At 46.1% G+C, this 22,824-nt stretch overlaps 2 protein-coding genes across 2 annotated transcripts in view; one reads left to right on the forward strand and one right to left on the reverse strand.

Moving 5' to 3' along the window:
• On the forward strand, positions 1-22,295 carry ANGEL1 (angel homolog 1). The gene is made up of 10 exons (XM_080648229.1): positions 1-149; positions 3,413-3,988; positions 4,910-5,136; positions 5,565-5,634; positions 6,792-7,225; positions 9,424-9,550; positions 9,850-9,960; positions 18,679-18,754; positions 19,254-19,417; positions 20,169-22,295. The coding sequence occupies exons 1-10, from the start codon at positions 74-76 to the stop codon at positions 20,327-20,329; spliced, it is 2,022 nt and encodes a 673-aa protein (XP_080504355.1). The 5' UTR covers positions 1-73; the 3' UTR covers positions 20,330-22,295.
• Positions 19,553-22,824, reverse strand: part of VASH1 (vasohibin 1) — a 26,412-nt gene continuing 23,140 nt past the window's right edge. Inside the window, exon 8 of the transcript XR_013959432.1 lies at positions 19,553-19,658. The gene's annotated coding sequence lies outside the window, so the exon portion shown is untranslated. The remainder of the gene's footprint in view (positions 19,659-22,824) is intronic.

A 22,824-nucleotide genomic window follows, 5' to 3' on the forward strand; every position in this document is an offset into this window, starting at 1 on the left:
GGGGCGGGGCCGAGCTGAGGGCGACCGGCGGCTGCAGCGAGGAGGGAGGCGGACGCCGGCGGGGCGGCCGGCCATGATAGCGTCGTGCCTGTGCTACCTGCTACTGCCGGCCGCGCGCCTCTGCCGCGCCCTCTCCCGCGCCCTCTCAGGTACTGGCCCCGCGTCCTTGCAGGCGGGAGCCGGGCCCGGGCAGGCCCCGCGGGGCCGAGGCGGCTTGCGGCGAGTCGGGCCTCACGACCACCTTCCCTGGCAGTGCCCAGGTGTGGGGGGCGGCTCTCCCCCCAGAGCCAGTCCTGGACTCCTGGAGGCGCAGGCCCGGCCAGCGACCCTCGTGGGCGGCCCCTACTCACGCTGGTTGCGTTGGGCCGCAGTTAACCCGGAGGCGGACTGGGGAAGGGCAGAAGCCGCCCCGCCCAGGCCCCGGGGTGCAGAGAAGTTCTGGGGCCCGCCGATCACTGCTGTGGGGGCTCGGAAGGGGTTGGCAACTCCGGGCCTAGGCGAGTGCCCGAGTTCGCTGGGTAGGAGCCTGTCGGCCCTGGGTCAGTGGGCTGGAGACCTAGACGCACCTGTGTTCCCAGGTTCACTCCTCACTTTTCCCAGCACCTCTCAGCTCTGCTCTCCGTGGAGGCTCTGGTTGAAAAACATGCTCAGAACCTAGAGCTGCATTTCCACCTCAGCTCTGAAGCAGTCTCCGTAGGCTTAGGGATGTAGTGGGATGGATGGAGGCAATGCCCCGTTGATACTGAGGAGAGAGTCTCTCACTTTCTATGATCTGCCTCCCCATTGTCATTCCTGGTCTTTAAATTCCAGAGGCACTCGGAAATCCTACAGAACTCCCAGATTTCTCTGGCAATCAGGGGCCAGGACAGGCTAACAAGCATGCTCTTAGAAATAAGGGTCCGACTGTGCATTCTGTGCTTTCCCTTTCTGGAACTTTCTGCAGTGTGTGTGTGTGTGTGTGATTTATATTACATAATATATGTGTATTTCGTATAAGATGTTTGTTTCTGTCTGCTTTTAAAATGCAAGCTCCAGGAAGGAGGGTGGGATCATACCTGTCTTGCTTGCTGTGTCTCTAGTGCCTTGTACACTCAGAATATAGTGGGCACGCAATTTAGGAATGGCTCAGGTGTAGGCACTTCTGAGGAATGAGAAACGCCACAGAAGTAATTGTTTTCAGGGAGCTAAAGAATATTCCTTCAACCATGTTCTGTAATTCTAGACAGAAGTTTTAAGGCAGTGGTCGGCAAACTCATTAGTCAACAGAGCCAAATATCAACAGTACAACGATTGAAATTTCTTTTGAGAGCCAAATTTTTTAAACTTAAACTATATAGGTAGGTACATTGTTATTAACTTAATTAGGGTACTCCTAAGCTGGCCTTTGCTAAAAACTCAAGGGCCCAAAGAGCCGCATATGGCTCACGAGCCGCAGTTTGCTGACCACAGTTTTAAGGGATCTCAGAGGAGGGTCCACCCCTCCCACCCCCATTGAAGTAGTCCCAATGGTTTTAACTTTATTATATGGTTTCTACATATTTTTTAAAATTTTAAAAGGATTCTGCTGCTGAAACACAAACCACCACCATCAACAAAAACCTGCTAAATTTGGAAACTAGTAACAGCACACAGGTAAATCAAAGAACCTCTGCCATCTGTTACACACCGGGGCTGTTTCAAGAGACTAAAGCCAGTGACCCAGCCCATGGGTTTGAAGCAGAGTTTTCCCATCTCAGCGCTATTGACGTTTGGGCCTGGATAATTTGTTGTAGGGCTGTCCTTTGCGCTGTATGATGTTTAGCAGTATCCTTCATCTCTAACCACTAGATACCCGTAGCATCCCCACAGCTGTGACAACCACAGTGTCTCCAGACAAGGCCAGATGTCCCCCAAGAGCAAAATCATCACTGGTTGAAAACCACTGTTATAGTCACATAGGCCATAAGATAGTGTCAACGTTTGAACCATTCTGATGTTTTTCTTGCCTTAAAAAAAAAAAAAAATAGAGCTGATAAAATGAATCTAGTGATTGAGCGTCAGCATCATGCATGCCACTTGTCGTGTGCCACAAGTAAGGGACTTAGTGTGTAAGGAGTGTTTGTTCGGACCAAAGCACTGTGCCTGGAGTTTGGGAGCCCTAATTTTAGAGTTTTCCCCACTTGCTTTCTTGCCTGTTGGCTGTCATTTGTGGCTGCTGTAGCAGAAAGGTGACAGCTGTCTCTTGCTGTCACTTGTTGGCACCTGATTTATAGCCTCTGTTGTGTTACGGAACGGGAAAGCTAATGACGTTTGTGAAAATTTGTGAGTAGAATAATTAACTTTGACAAGAGGACCAAGGGTCTTCGTTAAGAAGTAAATTATAGCCCCCCTGGTGTTGCTCAGTGGTTAGAGAGTTGGCCCATGTATCGAAGGGTCTCGGATTTGATTCCCCCCAGTCAAGGTCAGCTACCTGGGTTTCAGGTTCTGATTGGGGCGTGTTCGGGAGGCAACCAATCGATGTGTCTCTCACATCGAAGTCTCTCTCTCCCCTTCACTCCCGCTCCCCTTCACTCCCTCTTCCCCTCCCTCCCTCCCACTCGCTCCAAAAATCAATGGAAAGAATGTCCTCTGGTGAGGATTCACAACAATAAAAAAGAAGTAAATTGTATAGATTTTGAGAAACCTTTCTTGTCTACTTTAGGGCTTTTTCTTTTGGAATGCATTCATAGACCAGGGGGTATATAGAACTAGAAAAGCTCTTGGAGATTATGTAGTTCACACGTCCCCTGTCCCCATTTCACAGTCAAGAGCAAGTCCATCTCACTAGGGGCATTGTCCAAGGTCACATAATTTTATTAACTTCAGTGCTAGACCATAACCCACCGTTCTAATTCATGGTCAAGTTCTGGTTCCAATGCACGTGGCTCTTAGAACCAGAGAGTTGATGTTTCATAGGAGTCTTAACCTCGAGATAAAGAGGTGTGTTTATATGTGACCATCTCTGTCCTAGATTATGTGAGTCAGCCATTCTTTATTCCCACACTGAATATTTATCAGATCCCTGCTATATAGCTTAGTCAGTACTTGCAAAGCACTTGGAATAGTGCCTGCCACATAGTAAGCACTTGGTTCTGATGATGATGAAGTTCCAGGCACTAAGATGGATAGGCTCAGTGATGGGACAATGACGAGCAAAGTGAATATGATTCTTCTTCTTTTTTTAAATAGCAAAGGTGGAAATTTATTGAACAAGTACAGACTCCATGTGGGGAGGGCGAAAGAGTCCCCCAGAATGGACTCCCACTTGGGGGTGGGAGGAGGGTCCCCATGAATATGATTCTTACTTGTATGGGATTCACATTCTAGTTGGGAAAAGAGTGTGGGTGGGGTGACGCTGTCATCTTATAACATGGTATTTTGGCTTTCTTCCTAGATGCTTTCTTCACCTGTCGAAAAAATGCCCTCCTGGCCAAGAGCTCGTCCCCCCAGGTAGAGGGTGACTTTGCCATGGCCCCTCAGGGCCTGGACCAGGAAGAGTGTGAGGGCCTGCTGCAGCAGTGGCGAGAAGAAGGGTCGAGCCAGGCGTTCTCGACTGTGAGCGAGGGTCCCCTAGTAGATAAGGGACTAGCCCAGAGCAGCTTGGCACTCCTGATGGATTATCCTGGAGAACAGGATGCTGCTTCCGAGGACAAGTGGTGCAGCAGGCAGCTGAGTGACCTGCAGGCGGCGGAAAACCTAGAGGAGCCTTCCCCTGAGGTCCTAGGAGAGGAATCACTGCCAGAGGGCGAGGGCCCAATGTGGGCAGCTGTCCCCATGCAGGCAGGCCCTCAGTATGCAGACTGCACCATCCTCCCAATGGGTGCACTGGCTGCAGAGGAGTGGGAAGAGGACCCCGCAGTGGTCGCCTGGAGCCTAGCACCTGAGCCTGTGCCCCAGGAAGAGGCTCCCATCTGGTCCTTTGAGGGCCTGGGGCAGTTGCAGCCTCCCCCAGTAGAAATTCCTTATCATGGTGAGTCTGACAACTGGCTGAGAGAGCCAGGTTGTCAGGTTGTCGTGGGTGTGGGCAGAGCCATTGCTAAAGAAGATTCTCGGTGGGGAGCTCCGCCAACTTTGCCACTGCATTCTTTTTTTCTAAGACTCTTGCCGTGTCAGATCTAGATGGGTTTTAGAAATCATCTCATCTAGCCCCCGGTATCTCAGAGGAAATAATGCCAGTGCAGAGAGGTAGCGGGACATGCCTAAAGTTGCATAGCTCGGTAATGGCAGAACAAAGCAGATCCTAGTTCTGATTCTCCATGCGACTGTTTCTCTGGAGGCGATCCAAGGGCTTCTTGGGAGGAGGTGGAGAGCCCTCGGGGCCTCCGCTCTGTGCTTCAACAGAATGACTCCAGTTTTATCTGTGGCACATATTGGGCTTCCATTAAAATTTGAAGAATGAGTTCTGTGGCTCAGATAGGTTTAAAATCCACTATGCAGCTCCATGCTTTAAGGGAGATGGGGGACAAGTGGTTTCTAGCCCTACAAACTTTTCCAGATTTAGAGGTTAGAAAATACCCAAGGCTGAGATTACTTGAGAAGAGTCTTTAACCTCAGGTGACCATTAAGCACATTCATCTGAGTGAATCCCCAGAGACCAATGGGTTTGTCAAAAGTGTGAGCCTGTATTTATTGAGCATGCACTAGGTGCCAGGCATTATGCTAGGTACTGGGAATACAGTAGTGAACAGCCCAAGTTTGTCTCTGGCTTTATGGAGCTTACTGTCTAATGTGAGAATGTCCTTAGAGTCCTGCTCAGATGGCCACAGAGAGGGAGGGGTGACATGGAAGGTGAAAAAAATTTGAGACACAGTATCACTGAGACGGGTGGAGATGGTGGGGCCTGTGGGTAACATGTACTTGTCATGACCTCTCCTTCCCAACCCCTTTGCAGAAATCCTGTGGCGAGAATGGGAGGATTTCTCCACTCAGCTAGATGCGCAGGGCCTGGAGGCAGGGGATGGACCTCAGTTCCAATTCACTCTGATGTCCTATAACATCCTGGCCCAGGACCTGATGCAGCAGAGCTCCGAGCTCTATCTGCATTGCCAGCCAGACATCCTCAATTGGAACTATCGCTTTGCAAATCTCATGCAGGAATTCCAGCACTGGGACCCTGATGTGAGTGAAGAGCGGGGAGGGCAGTGCATCTTGCATTTGCTTTGGCCCTGGGCTGTTTCCCAATGCTCTCAGAAAATGAGCTCATTCCCATAGTTGTCCACATGATTGGAGTCCTTCCTGGGGCTGGAGCTCGCCTGCCTGAAGTCAGTGAGTTTTGGCAGATGCTGAGAAGACTTTCCCTAGGTGCACTTTCCGGCACCTTTGTTCAGGGAGGGAGACTTGAGGGAAAAAAATCCAGTGTATGTGTCTGGTCTCCTCAGCTGCACTCTGGCCTGTTCTTGCTGGGGCTGGCTCTCAGTCCTGTGGGAAGGTTCAGTGCCTGAGACCCACAGCAGCTTCCCACCTGGCCACTGCCTGCTCCTGGGGTGGGAGTCCCATTCAGCACTCTGGGCATTCTAGAGTGATTGGTTTCCTTGTAAATTCCCCAGATCCTGTGTCTTCAGGAAGTCCAGGAAGATCATTACTGGGAGCAGCTGGAGCCCTCGCTGCGAATGATGGGTAATGCAACTCCCTGGCATGTGTGCCAGTCTTTGTTCCTGTAGCCCTGTCTGCTCTCTCCAAAGATGCCATGTTTTTCCTTTGTCTCAGTAAACCTTCAGTCTCACCTGCGAGCTAGCTCCTTTATGTGGGGTGAAAAAGAAAGTAGAGTTCGAAATTTTAAAGTAACTGTGACATGTTGCCCTTTAATTCTTGAAGTAACCAAACCTGAGTAGTATTATTCCCAGTTTACATTGAGGAAACTGAGTTTCTCAAAATTTCTGTGACTTGCTCAGGGTCACAAAACTACAAAGCTAGTAGGTTGTGGAGCTAGAACTCCAGCTGTGTGACTTTATTTTATTATTATTTTTTTTGTTGTTAATCCTTACCCGAGGATATTTTTTCCATTTATTTTTATTTTTTGACATGTTTCCATTCTTTTAAAAAAATATATATATTTTTATTGATTTCAGAGAGGAAGGGTGAGGGAGAGAGAGATAGAAACATAAGTGATGAGAGAGAATCATTGATTGGCTGCTTCCTGCACTCCCCCTACAGGGGACCGAGCCTGCAATCCGAGCATGGGCCCTTGACCAGTATCCAACCCGGGACCCTTCAGTCCGTAGGCTGACGCTCTATCCACTGAGCAAAACCAGCTAGGGCTCCATTGATTTTTAGAGAGTGGAAGGGGAGGGAAGAGTCGGATAGGGAGATAGAGACAGAAAGAAAGTGAGTGAGAGAGAGAGGGGGGAGAGAGAAACATTAGTGTGAGAATGAGAGAGACACATCAATTGGTTGCCTCCCACACATTTCCTGGGGATTGAGCCTGCAATCCAGGTATGTGCCCTTGACTCAGAATGGAACCCAAGACCCTTTGGTGCACAGACCGATGCTATCCACTGAGTCACACTGGCCAGGGCCAACTTGTTTGACTTTAGATTCCATGCTTTCCCTGTCAACTTATATTGCCTCAACCCTTCTTTCCTTCTTTCCCTTTAGAGCCTGGTTGAAACTGTCAGGGAACCTCTGCAGAGCCAGGGAATTGGCAAGGGCAAGGACTCCCATTATTGAGCAGCAGGAGCAATGCCTTATGCACACCCGCCTGGGTTACTGCCACTGGTTGGAGGGATTCAGGGTTCAAGGACTCTGATCCATCTTCTTGGTGGGTGTTCCTGCAGGCTTTACCTGTTTCTACAAGAGGAGGACCGGGTGTAAGACGGATGGCTGTGCTGTCTGCTACAAGCCCACGAGATTCCGTCTGCTTTGCGCCAGCCCTGTGGAGTACTTCCGGCCTGGCTTGGAGCTCCTCAATCGGGATAACGTGGGCTTAGTGTTGCTGCTGCAGCCACTAGTCCCAGAAGGCCTGGGGCAAGTGTCGGTGGACCCATTATGTGTGGCTAATACCCACATCCTGTACAACCCACGCCGGGGTGATGTCAAGTTGGCCCAGATGGCCATTCTCTTGGCTGAAGTGGACAAGGTGGCTAGGTTGTCAGATGGCAGCCACTGCCCCATCATCTTGTGTGGGGACCTGAATTCCGTCCCTGATTCACCTCTCTACAACTTCATCAGGGACGGAGAGCTCCAATACGATGGGATGCCAGCCTGGAAGGTGAAATGGGCAGACCACTGCGGGTGGGAACACGGCCTAGAGAGAGGCTCGGGTGTGTCACCAGCGCTACTTCTGTGGCAGGGACTTTAGTTATCCCGGTTCTGGCTCCCTCCTGCTTTCTTGTACCCGAAACCTGGAAGTTAGGAACTCTTGAGTGCCTTTGGCATATTGGAATCCTTTCAGTCTTTATCATTAATTTATTTTGAGTCTATAAGTAATACATAAGTACATCCTTGAAAGAATTCAAATACCATAAAATCAGGCCAAAGCCCCTTTTATTACCTACAATCCCTGCCTCTCCCCTTAGAGTCAAGTAATAGCTGAAGTTTGGTGGCATTTTTCCAGATCGTTTTTATGCATTTATAGTGATATTGATGTTCCCGTGATAATATAATCTTAATTTACATTTATTAAGCGATTACTACATGCCAGGTGCTATTTTAAGCACATTATATGTATTCATTAATTTTCATAATTTCTATCATTGCCTCCATTTTACAAATAAGGAAATTTAAGGCACAGAGAAATTAGTAATTTGCTTACTCTAGATTATGCAGGTCATTCGTGACGGAGCCAGGATTTGTAGCTGGGTGGTCTGGCCCCAGAGCTCTCACCCTCCAGCACCATCTGTGCTTCTAACAGCTGGTATATAATCTATCGTGCGTGTGTTTATAAACATGATATATTTTATTTTGTAGCTTTTTTTTCACTTAACAATGTATATATGGATCTGTCTTATTCTTTTTAATGGCTGAATGTTGATAGCACAGATATCTCATAGTTTATCATAGTTTATTTAGCTGTGCTCATGGGCATTCAGCTTGTGCTAATTTTTTAGCTAATTTTTGATGTCACTTAATCTCCCTGTTCCTCTGTTTTGCTTTGACTGATCCATCCAACTTATTGCTTAGCTTTTGGCAAGGCACAGTGGAGAAAGGACACAAAATGACTGAATTATTATTATTGAGCATTGTGGGCTTTTATTTTAATGAGGTTACTCAGGTGCCAGCAATGTCTTGGTTGCCACATGTGAAAGGCATTATCCTGCCCGAAGGTTGCTGTAATCAAGGAGCTCAGGAAATAGGCAGAGAATCTACTAAGTGCCTACCTTGTGTGGCACCATTAGGTGTGGTGATTAAGAGCACTTATTTTGAATCCCCGCTCTCCCACCTTGGTCAAGTTACTTAACTTCTGAAAGCCCCATTTACCTGATCCAGACATTGGGGATATAATGGGACCTACTTCAGAGGTGTTTGTTTGCTTGTTTGTTTGATGGGTTAAATAAAATAATGCACATGAAGTGTTTTCCAGTTCCTACTTCAAAGGAAGCAATCATACTTTGGTAATGATTATTATTATCAACCCTTAATTACATGTGGTATCATTATCCCATTTTATAGTACAGGATATTGAACCCAAGAGAGTTAACTAACTTGCCCAAAGTCACACAGCCATTAAATTCCAGGTCTGTTTTACTTCAGATGGCATATCGGAAATTAATGTCCTTCAAGGGCAAAGAGATTGTGCCTATCACTGCTTTCTTCCTGGCACTTAGCTCGTGTCCTATACATAGTTGGCATTCACATATTTGTTGTTAAATGAAATAAAGGGAATTTTGCTACACACGTTGGAGATATGCTAAAGGCTGATGTTGCCGAATGTTTCCCCTACTGCCTTCTGTCCGTTCCCAGGCTTTGACTGAGGATGGTGATGTAAGTAAAGTGCTTTGGTGCATGTATCATTTGGCTCAACCCTGTGGTTTCCCAATAATAGGCTTACAATGCTAGACCTTGATCCAGAAGATCCAAAGATCAGGATAAACCTTTTCCCCTTGCACATTAAAGCCACCGAAAGTTGATATTCTCTGTGGAGAATTGTGAAGATTTTTCTGAGGTAAAAGTTAGGGGATCACATGTTCATACAGTTCTATTCTCTGTCACTCACACACCTCATTCTCTTATCCCTCATTCCTGTTTCATGGACATATCAGTGTTTTTAGTAAAAAAACAAAAAAACAAAAAACAAAGGTTTTAATTAGTTCCTTATTTTTAACCTTCCCCTAAGACTTATGTTTTGCTTATATTGTGTATGTAGTATATGACTGTATGTGTGTGTATGTTTGTCTGCATGTCCCCCAAAATGGGCTGTTTCCTTTTTTCATCTTGGTTTCCTCATTCCCACCTGCTCTTTCCTTGTAGGTGTCTGGACAGGAAGACTTCTCCCATCAGCTTTACCAGAGGAAGCTGCAGGCCCCACTATGGCCCAGTGCCCTGGGCATCACTGATGGCTGTCAGTATGTCACCTCCCGTCATCCCAAGAGACCAGGTGAGCATGCGCCATATTCTTGGAGGCTGTGCCTTCATGCCCATTTTGAGAGAAAGCTGGCACCTCCATGACGAGAAAGTAGAATCCCCTCAGTTCCCTTAGCGAGGTCTTTGTTTTTCTTACTGTCCTCATGGTCACCCAATGATTCTACAACTTTAAGTCATAGCCGTAGGAACACCTCCTTGTCTTCTGAGCCAGATTTCCCTTGTCCCTATGCTGGAAGCTTCTTGATATTAAGGAGGGATCAGCAAGTGGCTCCTCTTCCTTTCTTTTACTGTGTGGCTTTTCCTGGTTTACAGAGAGACGTAAATATAGCCGAGACTTCCTGCTACGTTTCCGCTTCTGCAGTATTGCCTGTCAGCGACCAGTAGGACTGGTTCTTATGGAAGGAGTGACAGATACTAAGCCAGGTAATGGCAACTAAGTTGTTTTATTTTTAAAACCTCTTTACCCCTGATATTTGTCAATTATATGATTTCTCAGTCTTTCCTTGGCCTAATTCTTAGAGGTCAGCTTCTGGTTACAAGTAGGCTTAGAAGGAAGGTCAGTGGAGTTTAGTGGCCAGACACATGCATTGATGTGTAGTGTCATGAGAACGTGGACCAGGAATCAAGACCTGGGTTCTAACCAGCTCTGAGACCTTAAGGAAACCTCTTAACCTTTTTAGGCCAAAGTTGCTACTAACTAGCACGTAGACAGCATATATGGGAGAGAAGATTCACGTGCTAGGGCTTTGAGAATCAAAAGATGACAGTAGCCTTGGTTGTAATAAATAGTTAGTCCTACTGAGAACTTCCAGACTGAACATAGCAGAGCATACTTGACATTCTACTCTTCTTCACTCTGAAACCACTTTGAAGCAACAAGGAAAATGGAATAAAGAAACGTAAACTCCATCTTTAAGAATACAAGATCTAAGGTATCTGAAACCATAAACCACAACACAGTGGAATGGCTGTGAGAAGCACTAGAGATCATGCAGGGGTGTTGGAAGAAGTGTGGAGAGATTTATCTGTGAGGCGTATGGATTCCAAAAAGAATCAGCAGTGTGCCTTCCTCCAAAGTGAGTAGTGTACCTGAGGCACCAAACCAAAATCCTTGTTTCATCAATAAGGAAAGGATGCCTAGGTGGTGATAGGACATTATCTCAACCTGTTTTAGTCCTAAGAGGCAGTGGATGGAAGACTGATTAAGGAATCAAGCATATTTGCATCGAGCAGTCTAAATGGCAGGGGGGATATTCAGGGCTACATATCTTTTGCCTAGGGAGAAGCAAAGATTAAAAGGACTCATACACACCCTGTGTCACAAGGAAAATTCTGTTACTTGGGATGCATTTTTAATTCTCTTATATAAACTTTGTATAAATAACTGGTAGCGAAACCTCAGCTAATTCAAAGCTGGGCTGCCCAAAAGAAACCAGCATGAGATCTGCACTAAAATACTAAAAGAAAAAAAGGTGGAAGGAACAGGAAAAATGAAAGGCAGATAAAGAATCCTTACTTCAAAGATAAAACTTCTTGCCATGGAGCATATGAAAATTGTAATTATTTTTCCATGAATAAAAATATGAAGCAATTGCCTTTATAAAATAAGAGCACAAAAATAAAACCATTGCCTTTTAAACATAAGTTCAGGCACATGGCAAGACATCAGAAGATGATGGAATAAAAGATTTAAAAATCACATGAAATGAAGACAAAATTGGATGCAGCATAAGAAAGAATAGGTATTGCTGAAAACAAGACGAGACAGGCAAAGAGGATTGGGGGGAAGCAAAATAAAAGGAAGTAAAAGGATAAAAAGGACTAGAGAGAAAATGGCAGTAGTGAAAGATAAGGCAAGGCAACATATAATTGGGATTAACAAAGAAGAAAACCAATATAATGGCACAAAAGGAATATATAAAGGTGTGATTCAGGGAAGATTTTCCAAAGATGAAAAGATCTGAATCTTCAGATTGAAAGGATATGCCATATCTCAGTAAAAAAATGATATAGGAGAAGCAACACTAATTTCCTAGTGAAGTTTCCAGAAGTCAAAGATAAAAGAATCCTTTGGACAGTTGAACCAAAAAGATCAGGCTACTTCTAAGAGTAAAAATAATGAGGTTGGCGTCTGACTTCTTGACATTAACATTCAACTCTACAAGACGGGAGCAAGGCTTCCAGGAAGGAAGGTATGGCTCATGAATTTCATACTCCACCAAAAGCCTTTCTTGAAGAGATGCCAGAAGACTAACTTACGACAACCAAGCAGTGATAGGAAAAAAACTAGTAAAAGGACTGGTGGTAAGCAATGAATTTATTTTTTGTTGGAACTTAATTTAAATTGGCATTTTGCACAGAGCAGCAAACACTTCAATGGCTCAGTTTTTTAAATTGCAAAGGTAAATGTATTATTACAACTGTAGCAACATATAATAATAATGATAATGGCATGTGTTGGAACTGGGATAGCGCTTGTATCAGTTGGGCTCAGGCAGGGAAGCAGGGGCTGAGTGTTTTAAGATTATAAAATACTAAGGTTAAACAGTAGTAGGATCCCTGATAGGCAATTTAAAAAAAAAAAATCCATGCTATACTTGAAACATAAAATAAACATTTCATTTTTAACAAAATTAAAACGAAGAATCTTTTAAAATACATACTGACAATCACTTTGTAAGTAGAATCATTACATAGGGGGAAAATACCCAGTTCACTAACAATGCAAAATAATAGCAGTATTTTCAAAATTGAGATTAGCCATGGCTGGTGTGTTCAGTGGTTAGAACATGCGTCTGTGAGGGGTTGTGGGTTTGATTCCCTGGGTTATGATTCTACCCCACCCCTGGTTGGGCATGTACAGGAGGCAACTAATTGATGTATCTCGCTCACATCAATGTTTTTCTCTTCGCCCTCCTCCCTCCCTTTCACTCTCTCTAAATGTCAATGGAAAAATATCCTCAGGTGAGGATTAAAAAAAAAGTTGAGATCAAATTTGGGTAAACACACCCATTCACCACATACTGTGAACATGCCCCCACCAAGGGCTGAACAGGCTTCTGGTGAATCTCTTTTAAAGATTCCAAATCTGAAAAGCTACCACCATTTTTAGACCATGAATAGAAAGACAGAAGTGCAGTACATGAGATCATAGTGTGGGATCTTTTTTTTAGAGGATATGTTTAAATCAGCGGTTGCCAACCAATGGTCCGTGGACCACTGGTGGTCTTGAGGTCCAAAAGGTTGGCGACTGCTGCTTTAAATGTCCTACTGAATAATATTTCCAGTCCCATACCAGAATCATCCAACCCACTGTGCACATCAAAACTTGTCAACTTGACTCTGACGCTGACTTTAATGAGAAGCATCTGAGTTGCAAAAGGAACTGCAGTGCTAGGTAGTGATGCTCTAACTTACCCACAAGGTGACATTGCGTCGCACTGGAGCATTCTACATCACCCAAGTTGTGTAATAAACATTGTGCCTTGGCCGAGTGGCTCGGTTGGTTGAACGTCAATCCGTGCCCTGAAGGGTTCGATTTCCGGTCAGGGCACATGCCTGGGTTGCGGGCTCCATCCCTGGGATTCATATTTCTCACATCAATGTTTTTCTCTCCCTCTCTCTCTAAGATAAATAAAAACATATTTAAAACAAAACAAAAAAACATTGTGATTCCCTTTGTGAGGGAATAGTTAATAAGAAGGGAATCTAAATTTTAGGTCCCCCTCTTATTTATTTTTTGAATTATTATTTATCTTTCCAGTGTGGTTCATAAAGACACTGAAAGGGGTTACTATGTTTTCTTTCTAATGAGTGCATGTTTACATAAACGCTGGAGCTTTGAACTTACATTGAACCCTTCAGGTCTTTTAACACTTAACCACAAACCATGTGCCCAAGTAAGTGCATTATATGAAAAACAATTATTAATAGGTGATATTCGTAAACCACTATTTACAAACTGACAAGATGGCCATAGAGCAAAAGCTGTCTGATCAGTTTCTAACCAGGAAAGTTCTGAATCCAGCTTCTCCTCTAGCCCATGCATGGCACAATTTATTATCGCCTTCCCTAGTACTTGCAGAAGAACTTACTTGCTTGGCTCCCACTTGCTTTTTTGGTGCTGAATGAACCCAGAAGATGTTGCAGCGCAGGTGGAGGTGGCGGTGGCCCGTGTGCTAGTGCTGCCTATGCACAGTGCTGCCTGTACACAGTACTGCATGGACAGAGCCTGGGGTTGAGGGAAGCCATTTTCAATGTCCTGCTGGTCAGTGATGGTTCTAGCATATCATAATGGTAAAGGTTGTGACTCAAAATGAAGATATTAGTGTTGTGAATATTTATGCTCCAAATAACATTACACCCACAATCACAACGTGAAACTTCAGGATTTAACAAGGAATAATAGTCAGAAAATAACTAATGGAAAAGGTTTTAATTCATCTTTCTTACTCTGAAACAGATCAAGTAGATAAAAGATAGCTAAGAATATAGAAGACTTAAGTAACATAAGGTAAATCTGGTTGGTACATATCAAACTCTGAACACTGAAAGCAGAGCAAAGACATCTTTTTGAGTATCCATAGGAGATTCTTAAGAGTTAACCATATATTAGACCAGTGGTTGCCAACCGGTGGTCCGAGGACCAATGGTGGTCCATGAGGTCTGAAAGGTTGGCGACTGCTGTATTAGACCACCTAAAAAACATTAATAAATTTTGAACAGTAAAGTAGTATTGTCAACTTTCTCTGATCACACATGCAATAAAAATAGAAATTAAAAACAAAATACTACCTCTTGAACATTTAAAAATTTTTTTAAAACTTTTAAGTCAAAGGTAAAATTTAAACTGAAACTGCAGAATATCTAAAAATAATAATGAAAATACCATATATTTTTGGGATTATAGCTGGAACTCTTCAATGAAAAAAATCATAGAACAATATAGAATATTTAGAATCACACAGAATTATATTAATAAAAAAAGATGGAAGTAAGTACATTAGGCATCCAACTTAAGAAGTTAGAAAAAAGAACAAACTGAAAGAAAGCAGAAGGATAGAAGGTAAAAATGAAAATAATTTAGAAAACAGAAAAATAGAACTAGTAAACTCTAAGAGTTGATGGTTTGGGCGAAAAACAGCTGTCAATTAGATAAGCCCATTTGCTGACCTATTTAAGGAGTAGGCAAAAGTGTCCAGATGCACAAGAATTAATCCTATATAATAAAAGCCTAATATGCTAAGTGTCCAGTGTTCATCCGTTCAACCAATCAAAGCATAATATGCTAATGACATGGTAAGGCCGCTCAACTGCTTGCTATGATGTGCACTGACTACCAGGGAGCAGATGCTCCAACCAGTAGTTTAGCTTGCTGCTGGGGTCTGGCAAATTGGGACTGATCTAGATCCGCCGGACACACCCTGGAGCCCTCCCGCAGTCTCCCCCTGCTGGCCAACCTCCCATGTCTCTCCCTGGCCCTGAACACGCACTGGTGGGGTCCCTCGGTCTGGCCTGCACCCTCTTGCAATCCGGGACCCCTCGGGAGATGTCGGAGAGCTGGTTTTTGGCCCGATCCTGCATGCTGGGTACAATATTAATATACAGAAAGCCATAGTAGTCACATATAAAAATAATGACATATTTTTATATATAATGAGATATAATGAAGCCCTGGCTGGTGTTGCTTAGTGGTTAGAGTACTTGCTCATGCACCAAAGGGTCGAGGTTTGTTGTTTTTTTTTAAATCTTTATTGTTCAGATTATTACAGGTGTACCTCTTTTTTCCCCCCTAGCTCCCCTCCACCTGATACCCCACCCCACACCATGCCCTTACCCCCCGCCACTGTCTTCATCCATAGGTGTAAGCTTTTTGTCCAGTCTCTTCCTGCACCCCTCACACCCCCTCCCCCCTGAGAATTGTCAGTCCACTCCCTTTCTATGTCCCTGATACTATTATATTCACCAGTCCATTCTGTTCTTCAGATTTTTTTATTCACTTGATTTTTAGATTCACTTGTTGGTAGGTATGTATTTGATGTCATTTTGTTGTTCATAATTTTTATCTTTACCTTTTTCTTCTTCGTCCTCTTCTTAAAGAACACCCTTCAGCATTTCATGTAATCCTGGTTTGGTGGTGATGAACTCCTTTAGCCCTTTCTTGTCTGTGAAGCTCTTTATCTGACCTTCAACTCTGAATGATAGCTTTGCTGGGTAGAGTAATCTTGGTTGTAGGTTCTTGCTGTTCATCACTTGGAATATTTCTTGCCACTCCCTTCTGGCCTGCATAGTTTCTGCCGAGAAATCAGCTGACAGTCGTATGGGTGCTCCCTTGTAGGTAACTAACCGTTTTTCTCTTGCTGCTTTCAAGATTCTCTCTTTGTCTTTTGCCCTTGGCATTTTAATTATGATGTGTCTCGGTGTGGTCCTCTTTGGATTCCTCTTGTATGGGGTTCTGTGTGCTTCCTGAACTTGTAAGTCTATTTCTTTCATCAGGTAGGGAAAGTTTTCTGTCATTATTTCTTCTAATATGTTTTCAATATTTTGCTCTTTCTCTTCTTCTGGCACCCCAAAAATTCGGATGTTGGTACGCTTAAAGTTGTCCCAGAGGCTCCTTACACTATCTTCATATTTTTGGATTTTTTCTTTTTGTTTTTCTGGTTGGGTGTTTTTTGTTTCCTCATATTTCAGATCTTTGGTTTGATTCTTGGGGTACGTTGATCTACAGTTGAGTTTCTGTATATTCTTTATTTCAGACAGTGTATGCTTAATTTCTGACTGGTCCTTTTCCATTTTTTTGGCATTCTCATTAAGGTCCTTGAAGGTCTCACTAAGCTCCTCGGAGGTCTCATCAAGTTTCTCGGCAGTTTTTAGAAGATTCTTGAGTAACCTTATAAATGTAGTTCTGAACACTATGTCGTCCATTAGTTTGCTTTCCTCCATTTCTCTCATTCGTGACATGTTTCTTTGTCTCCGCATTTTGCTGCTTCCTTGTGTTGATGGAGTGGCTTTGTGTGGTAGGTGACCTATAGGGGCCAGTAGCTCAGCCTCCCCAATCACCTGAGGTGGACGCTCTTGGTACACCCCTTTGTGGGCTGAGTGCACAGTCTTGGTGTAGTTAAGCCTTGATTGCTGTTGCTACACTGGGAGGAATTGACCTCCAGGCCAATTGGCTGTGAGGACCCGCTGTGTCTATAATGGAAGAACTGCTACGCTGGAGACACGCTTATGGTACAGGACTTGTTTCAGTGGGGCTTTGGTGCTCACTGAGTCTGCCTCTTGAATGTATCACTTATGGATGTGAGGAGTTGAAATCTGGTGTCTCACACTGACCACTAGGTGCACTGGCTTCTGGATCTCCAATGGGGTGCAGGTCAGCTACTGTCTGAGGCCACCCAGCAGGAGCTACAGCAAGAACTACAGTTTTCTCTTCTTTCCTTGGGGTTTGGAGGTTTTGGAGCTGTCTGACCTGGGCTGCAAGTTTGCTAGGTTAAGCTGTGATAGGGCAGGCCATTCATATGCTAAAGCCGCTGTTTGGAGCTTGGGTGGGTTCGTAGATTGTGCAGGGCGAGGTCTCAGGGCGTGACTAGGCTAGGGCGTGGCAAACAGCGATGGCTGCCAGTAAGCCGGCTCTGCGGCTCTGCATCTCCGACGGTGTCCCTGCGCCCTGCGCCCCAGCACAATAAACAATTGTTCCTGCGTGCAGCCCTGCAAGCAAGCCTCCCTCACTTTCCGACCCCACGGCAGACAGTCCAGCTTCTCCCTGTAGGAGTTTGGGTCCCCCGCGTCTCCCCAGAAACGAGTTCGGAGTAATCGGGAGCTTATCTCCCTTCGGGTTGAAAACAGCAGTGCTCCCAGATGCCCTTCGCCAGCCCGATTCGCACGTCCCCGTACCTCAGCTTTTCAGCGCTTGTGCACCCCTCAATGCTGTTTGCTCTTTCCTTCTAGTTGTAGAACTTCCACTCAGCCAGCTTTCCCGTGGTTCTGGGTGATAGACGTTTTGTCTTTAATTGTAGTTTTGAAATTGTTGTGCGAGGCAGCAGTTTAGGTGTTTACCTATGCCGCCATCTTGGATCTCTCCAAGGGTCGAGGTTTGATTCCTGGTCAAGGACAGGCACCGGGGTTGCAGGTTCCATATCCGGGCCCTGTTGGGGCACATATAGGAGGCAACCAGGCAATGTGTATCTCTCACATCAATGTTTCTCTCTCTCTCTCCCTCTCTCTCCCTCTCTCTCTCTCCCCCTCTCTCTCCCTTCTCCTTTCTCCTTTTACTCTCTCTAAAAATCAGTGGAAAAAAATATTTTCAGGTGAGGATTAACAAGAACAAAAGAGGTATAATGAAAAAACTATAATAGCAACAAAAATAAATGGAAAACATGGAAATGTAAGATATATAAAGGATATAATGTAAGATATATATAAGATATATACACACACACACACACACAATAGATGGTGTGTGATAGAAAATCTCTGGAGGAATATACCAGAAATTTGGTACCATTGGTTGCCTCTGGAGAGGAGAATTGTGTGGCAAGGGACCTGGAATGGAAGGAAGATTTTTCATTGATTTTTTCCTCAACATTTTGGTTTTTTTACTATGTGACTATATTACCTTCTTAAATTTATTTTTTGTTGTTAATCCTCATCCAAGGATATTTTTCCATTGATTTTTTTTTAGAGAGAGTAGAAGGGGTGAGGGGGAAAAGAGAGAGAGACATCAATGTGAGAGAGACACATTGCCTGGTTGCTTCCCCCACCTGCTCCAATGGGCTGGGAATGGAACCTGCAGTGAGGTACGTGCCCTTGACTGGGAATCAAACCCAATACCCTTTGGTGTGTGGGCCAGCGCTCTAACCATTGAGCAACGCCAGCCTGAGCTGACTACATCACCTTTTAAAAATAAATTTAAATTTTAAGAGAAGGTGCTGAGTCAAGGAAGATAAATGTCTACGTTAGAGGCCTCTGTCTGTCTTCCTGCGGTTCCTGACTTTGATCCATTGTTTTTTCCACCCTTCACTATTTTTCCTTTTTCCTTTTGGGAGCAATCCAGTCATGGATCTGAGAAGGATTTCAGGGTGCAAGGTTCTGACCCTGCTTCACTGTCTGCGAATGACAAAACATCTTTCCGGTCTTCTACAGAACGACCTGCTGGCTGGGCCGAGTCCGTTCTTGAGGAAGACACGTCTGAGCCTGAGCCTGAGCCCGTCTCCCCCAGGTAATCCTCCTCCTAGTTCCCTTCAGCTTGCATTCCAGTATAGGAGAGAGATTCCTGTTGGCCTTCCTAAGGCTAATTTGGGGGAGCATTTTTTGTTGAGCTCTCCCTTCCCCCAATACCTGCTAAGCTTATGGAGGGACATACAAGTGAACAGAGGCCAGAGGTGACCCACCCAGGTGCCTGCAGAGGAAAAGCCCACACACTTTTCCTCAGTGGAGAGAGGCCTCACAGAAGAGCTTGCTGACCATGACAGGGTATGCTTCATCAGGGGGCAAGGGGAGAATGGGGGTGAGGAACGTCAGGGGGAATGAGTTGCATGTGCTATTTCTAGGCTAATTTTAACTAAGACTGTCAGCCTCTTATTAGCATGGGGAGGAATTTTTGTTGAGACTGTTACTTGGGAGCATTCATTAAAAATACTTCATAAAACCCACAGAGAAAGTAACCTTGAGAAAAACTCAATGTTTGCTGACTGAAATTATCCTCTCCATCCCTGTAGGACCGTAGGCACCATCCAGCACTGCCTCCACCTGACCTCGGTATATACTCACTTCCTGCCCCAGCATTGCCGCCCAGAGGTCACCACAATGCCCTTGGGTATTGGAACGACGGTGGATTACATCTTCTTCTCAGCTGAGTCCTGCGAGAACAGGAACAGGACTGGTAAGCCTGGTGGGTCCTGGGTTCCTAGGAGCCATCCACATGAGTCCCTGGGACAGCTGATGGTAGGTCAGGCATTTGGTGGCATGGCTTGGGCTGCTGGGATTTGACCACCAAAAGAGCAGGTTTCATACCTACCTAGCACTGGTCATCGTCATCATCCTTCTCTTAGGCCACTTGTCTGACTCCTCTTTCGATCCTTGTAGCATTGGAGAGAGGTGGGCAGAACAAGCACTCTCCATCCCTGTTTTGGAGGGGAAATAGAGCACCACGCGATTACTGTGTGTGTTCAGTGGTGTCTGGTTAGTGAGGAACTTCGTTAGGTTAGAGACCCTGTGTCCTGTCTCCTCACCCCACACTGGTGGTCACAGGGTAGCAGTCTATAAGCCCTGTCTGTTTGTTTAAAGCATGTCTTTCAAAATGTTTAAATTGATTGCCTATGTTTAAAAATCAGATTTTTTTTTAATAGAAAACCTGGATTTCCAGTTTCTCTTGGAAAATCAGATATTGTAATGTTGGGCCTGGGCATACACTCTCCATTTTGCCACAGTCCCCCAGAACCCACCCTGTTCATTCATTGATATATCATGGAGAATCTGAGAAAAACGAGGCCTCTCCTAGAGGCAGCAGGAGGTGAAGGAGGGTGGGCAGCCAAGGGGATGCAGCCTCCGTAAGGCATAGCTTCCATAGGCCCCGCACTCTGCATGCAATGTGACTGACTCTCTTACCCTCTGGCTCCCGCTTTGTGCCCCAGATCACAGGCTATATCAAGACGGAACTCTCAAGCTCCTGGGCCGCCTCTCCCTCCTCTCTGAAGAGATTCTCTGGGCTGCCAATGGCTTACCCAACCCCTTCTGCTCTTCAGACCACCTCTGCCTGCTGGCCAGCTTCGGGATGGAAGTGACCGCCCCATGATGGGCTCCCAGGGGAAGAGAGCCGCTCTTCTAGAAGAGCCCACTGGGTCAGAGACTGGAAATATCCCATGCTTCTGGAAACTTAGGTCCAAGAAACTTACAGCCCCTCCCCTCCCCTCCTGTTCCCTCTTCCCATGGTTAGATTTTCTGTGGGCCTGTCCAGGCTCTCTGCCTGTGGTCCCTTCCCTGCCCCAACCTCTTCCTAATCCTCTTGTGCCACATCCTTGGTGGCCCTGGGAGAGGCGGAAGGGGGGGGTTCCCCCTTCCTTCCATGTATCCAGCGCTCCTCTTGATTTTTAATTACCAGGGTTGTGGGAGCTATTGATCTCATTTGTTATTTGCTTTCAGGCCGTTTCTTGGTGGTACTTTCTGATCCGACCTCCTCCCCGTCCTCACAACCTCTGTGCCCAGCCCTCTTGCCAGGCGCACATGTGTGAAATGTGTATAGTGTGTGTGCATCCTCTCAAGGTGGGACTGCTCTGTGCGGCCGTACCTGCCTCGATCAGCCTGCTGTCCACATGGGGCTGTCAGCCTAGGGGCAGGTTGAGAGCACGACCTGGTGCCTGTGTGCTGCCAGGCGGCAGCAGGGGCATCGGCCTTTCTCCTTTTATCCTGTTTCTTTAGGCGTTCATCATGCCAGCCAGGGCATGCTCATCATCTGAGCTCTGGGAACAAATGGGTCCCCAGCCTGGAGCAGCACAATTGGGGATGCAGTACCTGTCCCAGAGGCCTCTGAGCCTCCACCCCCGAGCTCCCCACAGGCCTGGTACGCTTTCACTAGGCTTGTCCCTGAGGAGGGTGAAGTTTGTGTGGGGTCAGTGGGCTGGGATAGCGATTTGAGATTTAAAACTCCTTGAGGGTGAGGAGAAAGAACCTTCAAGAAACAATGGGCTCACTGGACTCTGTAGCCCAGCAGTCGCCAACCTTTCGGACCTCACGGACCACTAGTGGTCTGTAGACCATTGGTTGGCGACTGTTGCTCCAAAGGTTTCCTTAAACCAGCGGTCACCAACCCTTTGGACCTCACTGGCCACCGGTTGGCGACTGATGCTGTACTAGGGCGAAGGTGGGAGTGTCCAGTAGGGAAAGAGCAGGCAGGCTCTGCAGCTGCCTCAGCTGGGACTCGGGACCTCAGGGACCTGTTCTCTCCCCTCCACCACTTTTACTGTTTGCTACCTCCCTCATTCCCTTCCGTTTTCTCCCTAGAAAAGCCTGCTATTTAGCTCAGGCCAAACCTTCTCAGTGAAAAGGTGGCCTTGGGCACAAGTGCTTGAGGAGTTGTTCAGGCCAGCAATGCCTTGCTGCTCATTGCCTCTGCTTCCCCTCTCCTCGAGCAGGGTACCTGGCCCATTCAGGGGGCTTCCGTGCCCACACACGTCACCTGCCTGCCTTAATCTTCTGTTGCTGGGGGTGGCCCCGGGGGTTCCCTGAACGCAGAGCAGCTGCTGGCCCTGGTGGATGTGACTTGCTGTTGCCCACTTGCCCTCCAGCACAGGACTGAAGGGATGGCTGAGAAGCCGGAGACAGGCAGTTAGCCAGAGGTGAATTTAATGACCTCTCCTTCTTCTGAAAGCCCAAGACCCAGCTTGAATTCTTCTGCTGTGTTCATGGTTATAGATTTTCCACATCTAGGTTCTTGGAAATTTAAATATGCGTGTATTCTTAAACAGTGTTTCCTGGGTACTGGGCGTGTGCCTGTCTGAGCCCCAGGCCTGTCTGTCCATCCCCACCGTACACTCCGTTTGTCTCTCTCTGGGCACCTCCGGAGATGACAGTGCCCTGTTGTTTTCTAAGACGATTGCCCTTCCCTGTTCTCTGCCAGGAAATGCAGTTTAAAAATGGCTGAAGATGGCAGAGGGCAGGTAGCCTGCTAATCATTTTTGTTTTGTTTTCTTATTTGTTTCTGTTTTGGAAACAAAATGGGGCTTTAAATTCTCTTTTCCAAATAAAGGTTTACTTTCCCCCTATCCTGTTGGTCATTTTATTAGGAACTTGCAGGGCATGGGGGAGAGAAGGCCTGGAGAATGAGGTGGGCCGAGAGGAGGAGACTGGCCTTGTGGTGGGGTCTCAAGTCCTAAATCTACACCGGAGAAAAGTGAGGGAATCTCCCTCTGATCACGGAGGCATTGGGGGAGCAGGGCTTGGGCAAAGCCTCTGCCCTGACTTCTTGTGGGGCAGCTCTCGTCTCCATCCTTGCCAAGCTAGAGGAGAATAGCTCTTTCAGCCACCGTTGTTCTTGTTCCATTTGCTGCCCCCCTCCCCCCCGCCGTCCAGACTGCATTTCAGGAGGGTCTGTGTGGAAAGTGGGACGAGAGTGTTTTCCTCTGGCAGCTGCATGGGGCCTGGTGCTTGTGGCAGATGCCTCTTGCTGAGCTGCTATTTTTGATAATCTCTTTCGCGTTCTGGAGCCAGAGCTGAGCTGTGGGCCATCTGTTGCTGGAAAGGTTTCTCTTCTCCCTGGGCCTCACTCTGCTGGTACTTTTGTCCTCCTCCTCC

Source organism: Plecotus auritus, assembly GCF_963455305.1.
Source record: "Plecotus auritus genome assembly, chromosome: 1".
NCBI classification, from domain to species: domain Eukaryota; kingdom Metazoa; phylum Chordata; class Mammalia; order Chiroptera; family Vespertilionidae; genus Plecotus; species Plecotus auritus.

Coding starts and splice junctions, on each gene's coding strand:
- ANGEL1 (XM_080648229.1), top strand. CDS start 74: ATGATAGCGTCGTGCCTGTGCTACCTGCTACTGCCGGCCGCGCGCCTC. Junction 5,635..6,791: donor GCCCTCGCTGCGAATGATGG/GTAATGCAACTC, acceptor GTGTTCCTGCAG/GCTTTACCTGTTTCTACAAG. Junction 9,551..9,849: donor CCGTCATCCCAAGAGACCAG/GTGAGCATGCGC, acceptor CCTGGTTTACAG/AGAGACGTAAATATAGCCGA.